The sequence below is a fragment of the Hyla sarda genome, chromosome 9, assembly GCF_029499605.1.
Source record: "Hyla sarda isolate aHylSar1 chromosome 9, aHylSar1.hap1, whole genome shotgun sequence".
NCBI lineage: Eukaryota > Metazoa > Chordata > Amphibia > Anura > Hylidae > Hyla > Hyla sarda.
In genome coordinates, this window is record NC_079197.1 from 124,788,128 (window position 1) to 124,807,619 (window position 19,492).

The 19,492-nt window shown below is 43.4% G+C and overlaps 1 protein-coding gene across 1 annotated transcript in view; it reads right to left on the bottom strand.

The window, feature by feature from the left end:
- Nucleotides 1-19,492, bottom strand: part of CD40LG (CD40 ligand) — a 199,045-nt gene that overhangs the window by 148,686 nt on the left and 30,867 nt on the right. The window contains exons 2-3 of the mRNA XM_056540320.1: nt 12,658-12,986; nt 1,762-1,995 (exon numbers count right to left, since the gene is read on the bottom strand). Of these exons, the coding sequence (XP_056396295.1) occupies nt 1,762-1,995; nt 12,658-12,986 (563 nt within the window). The remainder of the gene's footprint in view (nt 1-1,761; nt 1,996-12,657; nt 12,987-19,492) is intronic.

The window sequence follows — 19,492 nt, forward strand, 5'->3', positions numbered from 1 at the left end:
GCAGCACATCTGCCCATTTAGTGTTAATATAAGGTGCACGCCATCATAGGGTTCCTGGTCAGGAAATCCAACATTAATCAGGAAAGGATCGCAGCCCACAAAAGGATTTCAGTAAAATGCGGTGTTTATTGCATCCTCAGCAAACAAAAGTGCAACGATTCTGCGGCCTCTCGCTGATGCTTGAGAAAGGCGGCGTGAGGTTGCACTTTTGTTTGCTGAAGATGCAATAAACACCGCATTTTACTGAAATCCTTTTGTGTGCTGTGATCCTTTCCTATGGATACCTATCTATCTCATATCTATCTAGAAAAGTAGAGAAGCAGCACAGCCAGGCTCGCAGGTTCTGTGGACTTTGGTCAGAAATCCTCCATACAAAAATTAATAGAGTCCCACAGCACACAAAAATAAAGTGCAAAAGGCGGATGTATTTATTCCATCAGAAAGTGTAAAGTGCAGCGTCGTTTAAGCAGCCTCACACCTCCATTTTCAAGCATCTATCTATCTCTCTATCTATCATAATGATTCATAAAAAGCAAAAATTGGTCAGCACATTCTGATACACAACTATTGTATGAAATAAGTATACAGCTGCTGCGGCTGAACTACAAATACAAACAAGAGGATAACAGCAGCACACTGCTGTTATCATAATGATTCTTATACACATATTGACAAAAAAGATAATGCACCCAGACAGAATTGTTGGACTGCAGCAAAGCTCAGGTGTGGTCTGATTAGACTAAGAGAGCGTAAAAGTGCTTCCCCTGCTGCCCTATCAACAGGGTCTTGAAACTACTTTTGGGTAGTGCCAGATTGTTGAGTGCTAGGATAGGTGATAATATGTCTGATCGCGGGGGTCTGGCAGCTGGGACCCCTCATGATCTCCGGGCCAACACCCCAGCATCATGTCCCCTCCCATAGACATGAATGGAGGGGGCGTGGCATGATGTCACAAACACGGACACCAAAAGAAAGCTTTCTGAATAAACATAAATGTTCGGAACTCCGGGGTGCCGGCCTGGAGATCACGGGGGATCCCAGCAGTCTGACCCCCCGCGATCAGACATCTTATCTCCTATCCTTAGGATAAGGGATAAGATGTCTAGGGGCAGAGTACCCCTTTAAAGACAATTTGCCTAGTTGACAGAATCCAAGACTGAAAACACAAGGATGGTCTTTTTGATAAATTGCCCGCCATGTAGGCCGTTCTGACCAAGCCATTAGGAGGTGGTGGGAGTGGTTATGTGAGGGCACGCACACACTGTGGACAGACTCCGGATGGCCCAGACAGACCATCAGTAGAGATGATCATTTTATCTGCCAACAAGTAGCTCCCAGTTTCCATGCTCACCATTCAGTTACACGGGTACCACTACATACCCATTTCTGTCCAGACCATTTCTAGGTGCTTAGCAGAAGGAAATCTGATGTCACTGAGCTCATTACATGTCCTATCATTAACAGCCAGCCCCCATTGCCTTCATTTGCAGTGGAGTTGTGTACAAGAAAACTAGACTGCTATGGGCTGAAAAATGCAGGTTCTGTTTTAGATAAGACGACTGTCAGGTTTGAGTATGGAGGCCTTGTGGTGAGTGCATCAATCCTGCCTTTTCTGTGGCCCCCACTGCTTGGCTGATGATCTAGGAAACCATTGCTTATGACAGTAAGTCACACATAGTTATATAATGTTTAGAAAGTTTCATTTGGTTCCAACAACTTCAAAAATAATATATTAACCTCAAAAAAAATCTGAAGACTTACCTGCTTATTCATAAAAATATAAATAAGAGGATTAAGAAAAGTGCTGGTCTTGGCGAGAATGGATGGTATGATGCTGACTGTAGGAGGGACTGCTCCGGGCTTTCCGAATGTTGTGATCAAGGAGACCAAACCGTACGGTAACCAGCAGAATAAATAGCAGGTGACCATACACACAATCATAAATAATAGATGGTGCTCCCTCTTCTGGGCTGTTGTGAGGTTAATCCTACACATCTGTAAAAAAAAACACACAACATAAAATAATATAATATAAAGGCATCTAAAACAAATGAAAAACAGATTCAGAGCTTTATTATACTTAACTAGAACTAACATTCACATTTTAAAACTGAATAAGCTTTGGGAAAAAGAGAGAACTTTCTTGCTTCCCGACAAGTTTATTCATTTTTTAACATAACTGGGGCATCCGAAGAGGATTAAAGGCTGAATCTTAGAAAGGGATCAGTGTACTGTACTTAGTTCATGTATACAGTGATCCTGATTCCATAGCTAAATCTATCATTAAAAAAAAGTAGAGCTTCATGTTAACATTTACATTGTGTTATGTCAAGAAAAAAGCAACAGGATTTGAGGTGTTTTTCCCCCATTAATTTTATTCAGGTTTAATGCTCTAATACTAATGTGAAGTCCTTAAAGGGGTACTCCACCCCTGGACATCTTATCCCCTATCTAAGGGATAGGGGATAGGAAGTCTGATTGTGGGGGTCCTGCCGCTGGGGACCCCCGCGATCTCCCTGCAGCAACCGGCGTTTGTTTAGAGCATCAGGTGCAGTGCGTGACGTCACGAGCAGGGCGTCATCCGGCACGGAGCGAAGATTGCTCCGTGTACATGATGTCTGGCATACCGCAGCCGAGATCGCAGGGGTCCCCAGAGGCGGGACCCCCGCGATCAGACATCTTATCCCCTATCCTTTAAGTATAATTGATAGCCAAGCTTATGTTATACAGCATGCTACTGTAGTGTAGTAAAGTGATATATCCTTTGAGTTATGTTTAAGCACATAATGCCTACAATAAAATGTATATGTACTTGATTATAATTCCATAAATCCATCTCTTTGTAAAAAATGAGTTGCCTTTGTATAACCATCATTACAAAACTTAAACATACGTTACCACCTGTGGGGGAACACTGCTGTTAATGCAAGATAGAAGTAATAAACTAGATTATTTTACATATTTAAAAGAGTTAACTACCGAAGACCTAATGACAAGCACTATCGCATGTTACAAGAGTATTATAATCGTACCTCTGCCCCCTGCTGGCTGTTCACTTTAAATAATGATGTGAAAATAAAGCACAGCATGTAACTGAGAAAATATTTTTTTTACCTTAAGCTGATCATGTATTTTAGCGCAATTCCAAAGGAAAAAACACTGTTATGTGTCAGTTAGCCCATAGATTTCTTATACTTATTATAAATGATCATTGTTATAAGGGTTAATAACTGTATAACTTAAATAGTTTACAGCCTTCTAATATATTTTATGGTTCAATTTCCTTATCCTTTCCAAGATGTTTGCTGTCAGAAAGAACATTCTTGTTTATATTCACAGACGGCAAACCCGGACATACCTAGTGTTACTCTCAGCTTGAAAGATATGTTCAGTTCAATGCTCTGTGAGCTATATGCATCAGTAGTAGTTAATTATATAATTATGCTTTAATCATAATTATAATCTTTATTTGTAATAATATTTAATCATTTAATAGTTGTTGCAGAGGGTAGTTGGTAGAAACACAAGAAGCTTGGTCTTTGAAATGCTGAGTTTCAAAAGGAGAGAGTGGACATGATGTTAGAGACAGTGGAGGATAAACACTAGTGTTTGGTGGTAGGACAGGGTTGGTGTCTCGAGAAGAAGTCTATAGCTGGGTGTAATCAGCGTAGAGATGGTACTGAAAGGCAAATAGGCTGTTATCTTTGTTTAAGTGCTCGTAGCAACATAAAATTTGCCTTATTGACTCAATGATCCTTATATGGTATGGTGGGGGGAGCGGCATCCTCAACAGACGGCTATGCCAGACCCCAATCACAGGTCAACATCAGAAAGATACCTGGATATCAGCAACAGCCAAAACACTGGAGGTCAAGCTATAAACCCACAGGATAAGAAGACCATTATACTAACCAGGATGACCTCAAGAATCTGTACTGGGACCCATTTTGTTTAATATCTTTATTAGTAACATTGCGGAAGGTCTTGATGGAAACGTATTGGTCTTTTTGATGATGACACAAAGATTTGTCATTTGTAAGGATTTGGGTAAACTAGAAGAATGGTTAGATCTCTGGCAACTAGTGCATGATAATACATCTGGGGCATAAAACCCAAGGGCAGAATATAGAATATTTGACACAGTCCTTACCTCAGTATCTGAGGAAAGGGATTTAGGGGTCATAATTTTAGAAGACTTGAAGATAGGCACACAATGTTGTAGAGCAGCGGAAACTGAAAGCAGAATGCTAAGGTAGGTGTATAGGGAGAGGTATTAGCAGTAGAAAGAGGGAAGTGCTCATGGGTGTATAGGGAGAGGTATTAGCAGTAGAAAGAGGGAAGTGCTCATGGGTGTATAGGGAGATGTATTAGAAGTAGAAAAAGGGAAGTACTCATACCGCTATACAGAACACTGGTGAGACCTCACTTATAGTATTGTGCACAGGACTGGAGACCGTATCTCCAGAAGGATATAGATACATTGGAGAGAGTTCTGAAAATAGCTACTAAACTAGTACATGGATTGCAGGATAAAACTTACCAGGAAAGGTTAAAGGACCTTAACATGTATAGTTTGGAAGAAAGATGCGACAGAGGGAATATGATAGAAACTTGTATATACAGTACATTTAGGGAATCAGTACGGTAAAGTTTTAAAAGTACAACTATCTTCTCATCCTGAGGGCTTATAGTGTGTCCTCCCGGTATTTTTTACCTATTGCGGATATCTTGGCATCAAAGTGCTCCAAGTGGCGATTGTAGTCAACTGATTTAAACCATTTAGAAAATCGAAAGCAAAAGGGTGCTCTACTAAGTACTACAGATGCTTGTCAAGAAGTTGAATAACTGCAAGATTCCAGTAATCATTAAAGAGTAGCTCCCACCATCTGTATTTTTTTTGCTGTCCCTACCTATTGCTAAACTATCCCTAACCCCCTCCCTGCCTTTTAATGAGATGAGCGACCAATAGCACTTCAGGCTGCTCCAGAGTCTCCTCCTCCCTGTTTAGCAGTGTAGTGTTATCCAGGGAGGAGGAGTATAGGAACATCGTCCACCTGCCGTGCTCACCCCGAGACCCGGGACCGAAACAAAGTACGGGTAAGTGAAATAAGACCTCACTTACCCATATAGGACATCTACAGTCCAGGAGCATCAGCACAGCACTGAGATTCAGTGCCGCGCTGCCTCCAGACTGTACATGCCGGGGGCAGGCAGCCAATAAGACAGCTGCGAGGCTAGGCAGCCAAAGAGCGCAGCCTCGCCGTCCACAGCGCTTGCTCCCGCCTGTCTGATTGACAACATATAAAAAAAAAAGGTTGGTGACAGTGCCTATTTAAATGCATTTTGTGTTAAATGTGGAGAAATCACTTGTATCAGTTGTGTTGAGCTATTTGAATTGTTCTTGTTTGTTTTTTGCAAACAGCTGAAAGTTTATACATTTTGCAAATAAACCTAATAAGCAATGAGGGTTAAATCATTTCTATTGGAACTTTAGGCGAATCCTGAGAAGGAGAAAATGTTTGACAGCAAAGGAGAGTCGGCCGTGGTTATACATTGGGAGAAACAAATGAGCTTTTGTAGAAAACTAAGCAGAGCTAGAGGAAAACCAGGTAAATTAACATCTTCATGTGTATAAAATTAATTGTAAGAGGTTTAGGGAGGAGGTTAAAGATGGAGGTAGATTGGGAGATTGGGTTGTCACCATAATGAGAGCCAGTATTTTCCAAGGAAAAAGAATTAGGGAGCCGGTCAGCAAAGAGAATGGGTGAAAAAGGCCTGAGCGTGTGGACCTTAAAGAAGGGAAATGTGAGCGAGGGTACCGGAGGAATGACCTCGTGCATTGCAAGGAAAGTAGAATGTGTACTCTTCTGCCATGACTGTTCTCAGGTCTGAGGGTGCATAAGTTATAACAGGGAAGGAAGCGGTGTTAGACTGTTAAACTCATGTTTCTATTCCAGCCAGTTCAGAAAGTTTGAGAGGAATAAGTCAAGGATAATGATAAGTTTGTTGCACACTGACCAAGTGTTCCAGAGGACACAGTTAAAGGAGATGGAAGAAGCCATACAGTGAGTGTTAATGAGATTTGCAGGGTTTCTTTGTGTGGCGGGTAAGAAGCTAAAGTTAGCAGTAAAAAGGGGATCAGGGTCATGAAATACGTCCTCTACAGTTATCAGAAGGAGAATAGAAACAGCAGATGGTTGAATGATTTATGAGACCAACTATTGTGGCAGAAAGTGGAATTAGTTTAAGGTGATTCAAGAACATAGTGCATGTGAACAGTATATAGACGAGGAAGGAGAGAGGAACCGATGTGCAAAGGTATGAATGAGCGTCAGGTTTGAGAGCAAATCACAGCTGAAATTTTGACAGTGAACATGGTGAATATTTTTGGGTGACAGAGAAATATTTGCCCATAGCAAACAATCTGTAGATAAGTTTACCTTCAGTTTCCTTTTAATTCAATTCAGGTCTAACTCTGATTAGTGTACCTATAAAGGAGTGGTTAGGAAGGTTTCAAGCAAGGTATTGTTCTGGAGTCCAAGCTGTTCAGCTCACAGGGCATTATCAAGCCTGGATTCAATTGTATCTACTTCTCAGGCTAGCCATGCAAGAGTTTCCAGCCTTGAGGTAGGGTTCTACGTGCTGTATTCGTTGCTGCGTATTTTCCTATCCATTGAAGTTGAAGGGTAGCAAAATCAGCTTTAAAAAATGCAGCACGTGTGACCCTACCCTTTGAATGCAAATGATAATGCTGTTAAGAAACTAAAAAATAAATTATATGTCAATGTTGTTTTTATACATTTATTATACTTAAGAAACATAGCATTAAAGGGAACCAAGCACTAGATTTTACCACATATAATGGTTGGCAACCCGTTATATATGGTAAAATACTTATCCTCACCATCCTCAGGAATGTTTCCCCCCTAGGATTGGTGAGGATATGAAGTTACAAAGTCTGCCCTGCCGCCATTTAAGTAGTCCCCTGGTCGTAGAGCTATACCTACTAGGTCCCGTCGCTCCAGCCGTAGTGACGCCCCCTCGCTTAGATTGACAGCCTGCGTTATTGCTCTGCTCTGTCTGCTTAGGAATCAGAGCAATGACTCGGGCCGTCAATCAAGCCGAGGGGGCATCACTACGGCTGGAGCGACGGGACTAAGTAAGTATAGCGCCCCGCTTAGAGGACTACTAAGGGGGCGACGGGGGAGACTTTATAACTTCATACCCTCACAATGCTTCGGGATGTTGAGGATAAAGATTTTACCATATATAACATGTTGCCAAGCTTTATATATGTTAAAATCTAGCGCTTGGTTCCCTTTAAACCAGAAAGAAGTTCCTTTAAAGAGGACCTGTGGCCAGGGTGACCGCCGCCTATAGGTGAGGTAGATGACGGCCTAGAGCACCCATTGGATGAGAGCATCATGGCCACCTGCAAAGCATGGTACAAGGGTAACATGGTGCACAATGCCCACTCACTACATCCACATCTGACCAGCTGCAACTTTCATCTGTGCAATCCACATGGTATAAACTGATGGTATAAACTGAGCTGCCCTGCATAACAGCAATAAGCTTTGCATTTCAGTGATGTCTCCCTCACAGCAGCTATGCCAATGTCCACGTGCAGAGGGGGTAGGGCACAGTTGTTTAAAGGTGGCATTTCCACATTACAGCACTGCCTGTACACCTAAACCCCCGCTGCCAGCAGACAACTGCGTACCATAGGAAAGTATAGGACGCAAGAACTAGCCTGCCCTCCTGCAGCTGCTAACCTCCTCCTGGCTGTTACTGTCTCTGTCACACACTAGGGCTGGCACTAGGAGTGGGCACAGGATAATGCCACTCACTGTTCCCTCCTGACAGATCAGTGTGATGGCAGCTGTACATGCTACTTTTTATGCCTCAACTTCTGATAGTATTAGATTTGCAGGCCTAATACTCTTTAGGGGGCTTGGAGAGGGGCCCTTACTATATGGAGGGCACAGAGAGGGGCCTATACTATATTGAGGTACATAGTTGGGCTTAATACTAGATGGAGGCACATAGATAGGTCTAGTACCATATGGGGGCATATAGTTGGGGCTAATACTGAATGGAGGCAGAAAGGTAGACCTGATAGCAAAGTTGGTCTTGATACTATATGAGGGAACATAGTTGGGCCTAATACTAAGAAGAAGAGGCACATAGATGAACCTGATACCATTTGGAGTCATAGAGGTGGGCCAGATATCATAAGCGGGCACAGAGGTGGGCTTGATACTATATGGGGGCACAAAGGTTGGTCTCAGAGCTAGGCCTAATACTATATGGGGCACAAAGGTGGGCCAAATACCATATGTGGCAGCAGAGAGTTTGGCCTAATACTATATGGGGACATATAGGTGGGTTTAACTACTATATGGGGGCACAAAGTGGGCACTATTACTGTGTAGGGCAATACATATGGTGAGTTTTTATAAAGGTGAAGACTGTGCTGGAGTGAGGAGCCTAAAATGTTTGTCTGGCAGAGTTGTGGCCGAGACAAGCCTTCATGATGCCCTGGGCCAGATGCAGAAGAAATGGAAAAGTGAACGTCTCTGTTCAAAGAGACGTCACCTGTGAGTCACTAGATGTAACTGCACTGTAATCACTTAAATGGTTTTTGAAAACCTATGTGGTGCTGGTATCTATCACAATTTGGTCATTATATGGGGAGCAATAAAATGGAGGAAAAAAGCGGAGGTAGCGCCGGGTGCGGTGTAGGTCTTTATCCGGTATAGGTGGGTACCCAGGTGGGGGTAGCGTGTTCCTTGCCGGTGATGGTAGCTTGGTATGCAGGCCAGCAGCGTGAGGACAGAGCCCAGAGGAGAGTCCGTAGAGTAATGCAGAGGTATAGGAGGAAAAAAGCTGTGTTGGCGCTCCCAAGGAAGTAACCCAAGTCGTGGGTATTGATGCAAACTAATTTATTTTTACAGCATAAGAAATCAAAGAAAATAATAAATAAATATAAAGCAAGACGCGTTTCGGGAGTCACAGCTCCCTTTTTCAATTGCAGGTGGTTGCTGTATGGCAAGGTAACAGGTATATGTGTTTAAATACATGAGAAAATGGCGCCAAAACCAGGTGAGCTGATGACGTCATGAGGGGTGGATACCGGGGCCAGGTAGGGGCCGGGCATTAAAGACCTAAATAATAAAACATATTCAAAGAAGGGGCATGAAAACCACATAAAACATGTAAAAAATCATAGGTATAGTCTTTTACAGGAGTATTTGGAAGTTCAAACTGAACCGCGAGAGGCAGTAGGAGTAGGCTGTAATCGCTGTGCAGGGTTGCCGCTGTGGGGAATGAATGGAGACGAGCCCCTATAGAAGCTGATTGGCCGTTTGCTGTGGGAGGTGAGGAGGCGGCCAATCAGGAGCGAGCCGTACTATGCTGAGTACAGTTACGATGTCATAGGGGAACATGAGCCATATGGGGATAAGTCCAAAGAGAGTTCCTCGGGTGCTGATTGGCTGTCCGTGATCTTACATGAGCCAATCAGAGGGGGGACGTATAAGTCTGGGTTGCAAGTCTTTGTCGCTGGTGGCGGTGAAATAAAGTTCAAAAAAGCTCAAAAACGTCAGCCAATCGCTGTAGCATCAGTCCGGGTGGCATCCAATCAGAATGAAGACGTGTATATCCTCTATGGGAGATTCCTAGAGGCGTCGGCGGCAAATCCATTTTGAATAATACGACCAATAGCTGCTGGGCAGGTCCCGGCGGCGACCAATCATGAAGAAGGATGTGTTGTAGTGCTGTCAAGGTGCCGATGTCAGACTTAATCATCGTCCGGGCGGGCTGCCATCTGATCTCGCAGTCCGGAGCACACTCGCAACTTGTCATGGAGGAGCTGGAAACCTGTAAGGGAGTAAGGAGGTAGACAGGGAAGGGAGAGGTGGTCTCTCCCTTCCCCAAGACGCAGCTTACTGTCGGCTTGTCGCGCATTGAGGAGGCATCTGGTGCGGCTGTGAGGAGGCATCTGGTACGGCTGTCATCGAAGCCCGGAACATACTTGGAAGTTGTCATGGAGGAGCTGTAAACCTATAGGGGAGTAAAGGGGTAGAAGGGGAGGGGAGAGACAGGTGATTTTGGCGGCGGCTTGCTGTCAGCTTGTCCCACAGTGAGGAGGCATCTGGTGCGGATGTCCTGATGACAAAATGACATCCGCACCAGATGCCTCCTCACTGCGGGACAAGCTGACAGCAAGCCGCTGCCAAAATCACCTGTCTCTCCCCTCCCCTTCTACCCCTTTACTCCCCTATAGGTTTACAGCTCCTCCATGACAACTTCCAAGTATGTTCCGGGCTTCGATGACAGCCGTACCAGATGCCTCCTCACAGCCGCACCAGATGCCTCCTCAATGCGCGACAAGCCTTCAGCAAGCCGCCGCTTGGGGAAGGGAGAGACCACGTGTCTCTCCCTTCCCTGTCTACCTCCTTACTCCCTTACAGGTTTCCAGCTCCTCCATGACAAGTTCCAAGTGTGCTCCGGACTTCGAGATCAGATGACAGCCCGCCCGGACGATGATTAAGTCTGACATCGGCACCTTGACAGCACTACAACACATCCTTCTTCATGATTGGTCGCCGCCGGGACCTTGACCAGCAGCTATTGGTCGTATTATTCAAAATGGATTTGCTGCCGACGCCTCTAGGAATCTCCCGTAGAGGATATACACGTCTTCATTCTGATTGGACGCCACCCGGACTTATCCTACAGCGATTGGCTGACGTTTTTGAACTTTATTCCACCGCCACCAGCGACAAAGACTTGCAACCCGGACTTATACGTCCCCCCTCTGATTGGCTCATGTAAGATCACGGACAGCACCCGACCCACTCTCTTTGGACTTATCCCCATACGGCTCATGTTCCCCTATGACATCGTAACTGTACTCAGCATAGTACGGCTCGCTCCTGATTGGCCGCCTCCTCACCTCCCACAGCAAACGGCCAATCAGCTTCTAGGGGCTCGTCTCCATTCATTCCCCACAGCGGCAACCCTGCACAGCGATGATAGCCTACTCCTACTGCCACCTGATTGGTCCCACGGACGCCGGCAGCTTCCTGATTGGTCGCCACTACGGACAATTCTCGCGGTTCAGTTTGAACTTCCAAATACTCCTGTAAAAGACTATACCTATGATTTTTTACATGTTTTATGTGGTTTTCATGCCCCTTCTTTGAATATGTTTTATTATTTAGGTCTTTAATGCCCGGCCCCTACCTGGCCCTGGCATCCACCCCTCATGACGTCACCAGCTCACCTGGTTTTGGCGCCATTTTCTCATGTATTTAAACACATATACCTGTTACCTTGCCATACAGCAACCACCTGCAGTTGAAAAAGGGAGCTGTGACTCCCGAAACGCGTCTTGCTTTATATTTATTTATTATTTTCTTTGATTTCTTATGCTGTAAGAATAAATTCGTTTGCATCAATACCCACGACTTGGGTTACTTCCTTTGGAGCGCCAACGCAGCTTTTTTCCTCCTATACCTCTGCATTATATGGGGAGAGCATTGGTGTTTGTATATGGTGTCATTAGTCATTATGTGGTGGAAATATGTTTTCCTGGTGCGGCAGTATAATATTGAATTTTAGGTACTGGTATTGGTATTATTGATTTCGCCATACTGGATATGTATGGTGATAATACTGTTCCCTTATATACTGGCTTTTTTTGATAACTAAGACTTACTTAGGGGTATACGGTATCATGCATGGAAAACTGTCTTACCTATGGTCATTAAAAATAATATTCTGCTTCCAAGGATGTAATGATCATGGTCAAAGGAGGTGCGACTGGGCCTGCAGGAGAAGTGAGGACATGAAGACTCTGCCACTCAATGCAGGCTGTCGGGAGTTCAGATGCTGGCAGTTTTTCTGTCCCAAGCTACCTGTACTGGAAAAAGACCAACGGGGCACCAGAGAAAGTGCGGGGAAACAGTGTGACAGGTGAATATTGTTTTTTAGCTACTACAGTATATGGGGCACAGAGGGGCCTTACTATTATGTGGAGGAAGTGTGAGGGGACTTACTACTATATGGGGCAGTGTGGGACTTAATTACTATATGGGGCAGTGTGTAGGTCCTGACTACTATATGGGAACAATGTGGGAGGCTAACTACTATATAGGGGCAGTGTGAGGGGCCAATTTACTATATAGAGGGCAGTGTTAGGGACCTAACTACTATATGTGGGGCAGTGTCAGGTGCCTATTTATTATATGTGGCAGTGTGAGGGGCATAACTACTAAATGGGGGCAGTGACAGGGCCCTATTTACTATATGGAGCAGTATGAGGGGCCTAACTACAATAAGGGGGCAGAGTGGGAGCCTAACTACTATATGGGGGCTGTATGGGGCATGAGGCATTTTAATACAGAAAGGGAGTTTGTATAGAGGTGAGGATGGTGCTAAAGCAGGGAGCATAAAATATTTGTCTGGCAGATTCTGCAATTATGTGCGCTCTTGGGGGGTATGACCATTAAACATTTTTTAATTATATCTACATAATCTATGATAGAGCCAAAAATATTTGTGAGCAGGCTACAGCCTACAGTTCAAACTTGTGTGAGAGCCAATGATGTTAGTGATGTTTACTGCGTCTCTTTACGCAGGATAACTTACCCCTCGCATAATTCGAACAATATGTCCATAGCTGAATATCATGATGATTAGTGGTAGGACCAGGCAGAACAGGAAGAGGCACACAATGTATGATACGTTGTTGGGTGACCTTGAGTGCCATACTACTGAGCAGGTGGTACCCGAGCTTTCAAGTCCATAACTGCTCCAGCCAAAAAGGGGAGGTAATGTCCAGAAGAGAGAATAGATCCAAGATCCAACAATACAAATCCAAGCATTTTTGTAGTTGGAGGCATCAACTTTTGAACACTTCAGCACTGTGAGGTAGCGCTCATAGGATAACATCGAAAGGGAGATGAGGGAAACAATGCCTACAGTAAAAGCACAACACAAATGATGAGGTTATAGACTTTTAGAAAATGCACAATTGCAAATGGAAAAATACAACAGACATAGATAAATCATTTCTGTATACCTATTCTGCTATTACATTGCATGCACATTGAAACACATTTGCACATGCAGTAGCATGTATCTCCAATTATACATTTCTTCTATGTCAAATACACATATAATACATTTTAAGGGTGTCCTGATACTGACAATCTTCGCAGCCCAGAAGTAAAACTGTGGAATCCAGACAGCAAGTCTATGGTACATTCGGTATATCCCCTGATCACGTTAATATCGGGCATTACTGTGGAAATTGCCCGGGAGTTTTAAACATGCTGCCGCTGGACTAACATCATGTTAAAATATGATTTAGCTGTCCGGGCTTGGCTGTTTTATTCTTTGGCTGTATATATTGTCAGTATTGGGACATCCCACACAGGACTTCCAATATATGTTATGATCATGTTACTCTTGGGCTGCCCCAGGGTTTTAAAAATCCTGCTGCTAGACCAACATCATGGAAAAGTATGATTTAACAGTCCAGAATGCAGGTGCAGAAAATAGTTAGTGCGGGGACATGGAGAGGGGGCAAGGCTTGAGGGGGAGAGAACATTTATTGTGGGCTGAGAGAAGAGTGGTGGGGGAAAGAATACATCAGTGAGAAGGCAGGGAAAGGCCATGCTGAACTGAGGAGTGTAGGGAGGATGAGCACCTACCACTGCTGGGGTTTCAGCAGACTGGGAAAGCTGAGTACCACCCGGGCAACACTGGGTACTTAGCTACTGTACATATATATATATATATATATATATATATATATATATATAGCACTTGCTCACTCATTATCACGAGATTGTATCCAGAAGAGTGTAATTCTGAACTATTATAATCGTTATCTAAGATGCTGTTAGTTTAGCTCATGAGACGACAGGATTTGTGGCCATGCAATATAAGTAAAGAAAACCGGCACTGAGGTCCAATCGGGTGCTCTGTGATTCAAGGCTTGACTCTGTGCCCCATATCACAAATGTCCAAAATTAGAAAAGTAATTATTTTTTCATCCATTAGGTTACAGAAAAGAGCTATGTTTCGGATTCTCTATGAAACCTTTCTCAATCCATAATATAGGCACAAAGATGACCCATATTAAAGGGGTACTCCACTGAAAAACATTTTTTTAATAAATCAACTGGTGCCAGAACGTTAAACAGATTTGTAAATGAATTCTATTTAAAAATCTTAATCTTTCTAGTACTTAATAGTGGCTGTATGTTCCAGAGGAAGTTCTTTTCTTTTTGAATTTCCTTTCTGTCTGACCACAGTGCTCTCTGCTGACACCTCTGTCCATTTTAGGAACTGTCCAGAGTAGAAGAAAATCCCCATAGGAAACCTATCGTGCTCTGGACAGTTCGTGACATGGACAGAGGTTTCAGCAGAGAGCACTGTGGTCAGACAGAAAGAAAATTCAAAAATAAATGAACTTCCTCAGGAACATATAGCAGCTGATAAGTACTGAAAGGATTAAGATTTTTTTTATAGAAGTAATTTACAAATCTGTTTAACTTTCTGGCCCCAGTTGATTTATTAAAAAATGCTGAGTACCCCCTTTAAACTAGTGTACAATCGGCCTTCGTCTAGCACAGTCTCCACGGTCGAAAACTTCTTTTTATTCTTCTTCTTTTTATTTTTTACAGTTTTATCTGGCAGTAGCAGGTAGTGTACTTTGCTAGATAATTCTAGATGGCACAGTGCAGATCTAAGTTCATTAAAGGGCACTCTGTCCTTGAAATTTTGATTTAAAAAATATAGTGCACTTGGATTCTAAGCCAGCCACAACACCTTTAGGGCAGGGTCACATGGGCCGCATCCACAGCGTATTTCACTTTGCAGATGCGCTAACGGCAGTCACAGAGGGACTGCAAAGCAAGCTTCTGGCTGCAGCCTGGTAGCTCTGTGAGTCCGCTAGTAGTGGTGGATTTCCCACTCTAGAAATCTGCTGCTACTAGAGGACACACAAAGCTACCCAGCCGCACCAGGAGCTTGCTCTTTAGTCCTCTGTGGCTTTTATTGGCTCTTCCGCAGAATGAAAAACTCTATGTGACCCTGCAATTAGGATCTAAACTTAGTACATTTAAAGGGTAGCTCCCACCATCCTATTTTTTTTCTGTCCCTGCCTATTGCCAATCTATCCCTAACCCCCTCCCTGCTTTTAATTTTTATTTTTACTATATTAAAAATGTCTTTTGTCTGCCTGGCAGTGTGCTCACTACCAGGCAGACTTCCCCAGCAGGCACCACATCTCTGATGCCTGCTGGGGGGGGGGACTTCCGCCCTTAGTTCATCTACACAGGGTGGCTCCAGCTGTTTCACCACTACAACTCCCAGCTTGCCCTGTCAGGGCATGCTGGGAGTTGTAGTATTGAAACAGCTGGAGGCACCCTGTGTAGATAAACTATTAGTTACAAGCGGCGCTGCGGCGCTAGCCCGTTCCCCCCCCCCCCCCCCCGCAACGGCGCTAGCCCATTCCCCCCCCGCCCCGCATACCCCGTTCCCTCATTACACTTGCAGTTACTGCAGAGTCATGCAGCGGGCATGCAGGGACAGCGGCAACGGCGATGTGCGGGAGGAGTGGCCTCCCAGCCAGTGGCCGGGGAGCCAATGCGCTCGCTCCCGCCTGTCTGATTGACAGGCAGGGAGCGAGTGCAGCCTAACTGAAAAAGGACTGATTGCCACTCCAAAATTAGTCCTTTTTCAGGCGTGACGTCACGCCAGGCTGCAGCCGGCCACTAGGAGGGTGACCCCTAGTGGCCGGTTATTAAATGTAAATTAAACCTTTTTAATGAAAAAAAATAAAATAAAAGTATATTAGAGATATGTTGTAGTACATAAGTATTACAACATATCAAAAAATAAAGTTGGTGACAGTGCCCATTTAAAGTCAACTAATGGTTAACTTCTCATCTCCAATACCCAGGCTGAAAGCTGCATCACAAGATGCAGAGGCTCTTCCCTGACTGTAAGCTGATAGAATGCACTGCGCTACATACAGTGAGCGCAAAGCTACTTTTTTTTCCACCCATGCGCCCTCTCATAGCGCTGATGCCACTGCATTCCCTTCGCAGCAGGGGCATCGCCAGAAACGGTTCCCCAGATATTCTAGCCCAGTGCCCCGGATCCGAGGGTGACTGCCACCCTTTACTGCACCTGCGTACTCTGACATATAAACATACATACAAGTGGTATCATTCTGAAGTGCCCAGTTCTGAGATCATAACAAGGAGGTTAATGTTTCTCCAGTACTCTGATGTATATTTGAAACCCCCTGTGATGGACATTACTATTTTCAGTTTGTATGTCAGACGCTAGAATGCTTCATCTACAAACTCTCCATAAAGACAGAATCAGCAAGAACCTCCTTAAACACAGAATACCAATAGGGTGACCATGCATGTCAAGCATGTAATCCTTTGTGGCATTTTCAGCTGATTTACTGGCTCTTTGGCTTCAGCTTCATTACATTACATGGTTAATAGATTTCAAGCTGAGAATATTTGCATACGACTTATGTAACATTTTTCCAACTCAATTCTGCTTTTTTTATACTGTAATACTGGATATGGTTTTACAATATGAAACAATCTTCATGTAAGAAGATACATCTATTTTATCTGTCAGTTATTTTTTTTAATGTTGGCACTTCAGAGGTTATGAGAAATACAATTAAACATATAACCGCTAATGTGAAATGTATATAGACTGTGGCCAAAATCCAAAATGGAATTCCGCCAAAATGAAGCATGTGAACATGTAGACGTGACTCAAATCACCTATTAAAGCCAATACGTTTCAGCAAATGAATACGCTCTCTTTATTTAGTCAGTTATTTAGTCAGTGTTTGCTTCTTATAAGATATATCTCAGCTACTGTGGAATATCTTACATGCCTAGTCTAGAGAGGTGACCGCCACCTTTTCTGCCATAAGGGAACTCTGATCTTGACAATCCATGTCTCTCGTACTTAGCCAGGGCTCGATTATGTGCTACATTGTTATCTTCTTTGCCTGTCCCCACATTAAATATCTTTGTGAACGCTAAACCAGATGTCATCATTACGTGACTGGTATTCTTTACTAGTTTCCAAGGAATATTATATTTCCCCTGAAGTCCTGATGAAGACGGTGTTCTCTCGTCATGGAGCAATCTCAATCAGTTTGTCCCATTAGATGTAAAGAGGAAGACATGAGAACCAACACATCCCTGACAAAATAAATTATAGGCTTCTTTGCCTTCAATATTTCAATGTCTCATTTCAAACTACTTGTTAGTAAAATAAGATGAGAAATTATGTTTTGTGCTTTAACTATTTAAGTCACCTATGTATTGTTAGTCTGTGGCAGGTTCTCTCTCAACTTTTAAAAATTGACTTTTAGAAGAAATGCCCCAATTCCCTGTCGAGTAATACAGTAGACAGTAGTGGTATAACATGGGTTGCCAGCACCCAGGAAAAGGAAATTCCACACACAGTCCATACCACTTTGAAATGGATTCATGGAGGGCTAACAGTCCACAGGTTAGGGGGTGCAATACTTGTTCCACCAGTATACTATTGAACACCTTATATTATCCTGCTGTTTTCCACCTTAAACTCATATTCTCTGTCTCTACTAATATTATACCAACCTAACCAAACCAACTCTATTCTTATATCTACAATCTCCACTCTCCAAGTCAACCACATGTCACTTTTTCACCCACTTTCCTTTTCTATCTAGCACCTGTCATTCTACACTTCAAAGTCAGCTTTATATCCTGCCCTTTCCCCAGCCCCCTCATGCCCTGCCCCTCCCCAAGACACCTCATAACCTACCCTTCCCCAAGCCACTTCCTAACCTGCCCTTCTCCAAGTAACCGTATAACCTGCCCTTTCCAAAATCACCCTAAAACCTGCCCTTCCCAAGTCATCTTATAGCCTGTCTTCCCCAAGTCCCCTTATAACCTGCTATTTCCCAAATCACCTTATACCCTGTCCTTCCCCGAGTCACTTAATAACCTACCCATCCCCCAGTCATCTAATATCCTGTCCTTCCCTGAGTTAACTTATATTTTACTATTCTCCAAGTCATCCCTACACCCTGCCCTTCCTCAGTGCCCAATCCATGCATGGTTTATCCTTTGGCAGCAGCTTGCCCCAAGACTACAGATGTACAGAAGCAGCCACCAACATGATTGGTAATGCACTACTTGGTTTCCGCAGGTTAAATTCGATACCGGCATAGCTTGCCACAGGAAATGCATGTACAAGCATTGATTCCTGTTAAACTTAAGGGTCCCTACTCCTGTACAGTGATGCTTACAGTCTATGCATGATCACCAGTCACTTCACCTTTGAACTTTCAACACAGCAGCAGACTCCAGGACGTGTGAGTTTTGGTATAATTTGGTACAGTTCATCTCAATGAGGTTGATTGGGAAAAACATGTAATTAAAAGCCGAATTAAAAATATAATTTTTACAGTAATAATTGTGTCCTATAGATGGTCTTAGACATTTTCTAGAAATGCAGAGGGCTACAAAGTATTACCAGAATTACAAAGTATAGTTTTTACCTGGCATAATGTGAACTTTAAGGAGTTATATCAAGATTCTAACTTTCTTTCAACTATTACTGAATTTGATCTGCCTAACCTTTTCTTTATCAATAGTTTTTATAAATTTTTACCAATTGCTTCAGCTGTGCCACATGATACATTTACAGGCTCAAGTAGTCTCTTTGGATCTAGATCTACAAAGGTGCCTATCTCTTTATTTTAATGCACAGGTTCCAGGTTACATGTTGCACCTCTGGAGTATGTAAGAGAGAAGAAGGAAAGAAATCCTGGCCCTTATCCCAAACATTTAATTAAATGAAGCTTATTGCAGATCTCAGATGTTTTTTTTTTACTTCAAAGGGTGTATCAAATTCCAACTCTCTTACAAAAAATGGGGTTGCGCTCGGATGGACATGTTGCATATTATTATGATTGGGGGGGAGGTTTTTCAACTTCTCTCTTTAGGGGTACATTCTTAGGCAGATAAGTTACTGATTTTGTATACATTGATTTGTACATTTTCTGCAACTGATCAGTAGCAGATCTGCATCAAATACACAGAGGGGGTTATTTTTACTCTGGTTTTGCGACCAAAAAAACCCCCCAAAACACTCCATTTTACAAGAAAAACCCAAAAAAGGTGAGTGGCTCCACATCCCTGCTTTTTACTCTGGCCGGCCAGTGATGCGTATAGAACTTCACATCACTGAATTATATTTGCTGCTCCGAGCGGTGATTGGCCATATGGTGTTGGCCAATCACTGCTCTGAGCGGCTTTTCAGTGAATGAATCAGTGAATAAATCAGTGATATGAAATTCTATTTACATCACTGGCCAGAGTACAGAGCAGAAATTTGGAGTGGTGTAGTGCCGCCTGCATCTCAGGAATATAAGTGC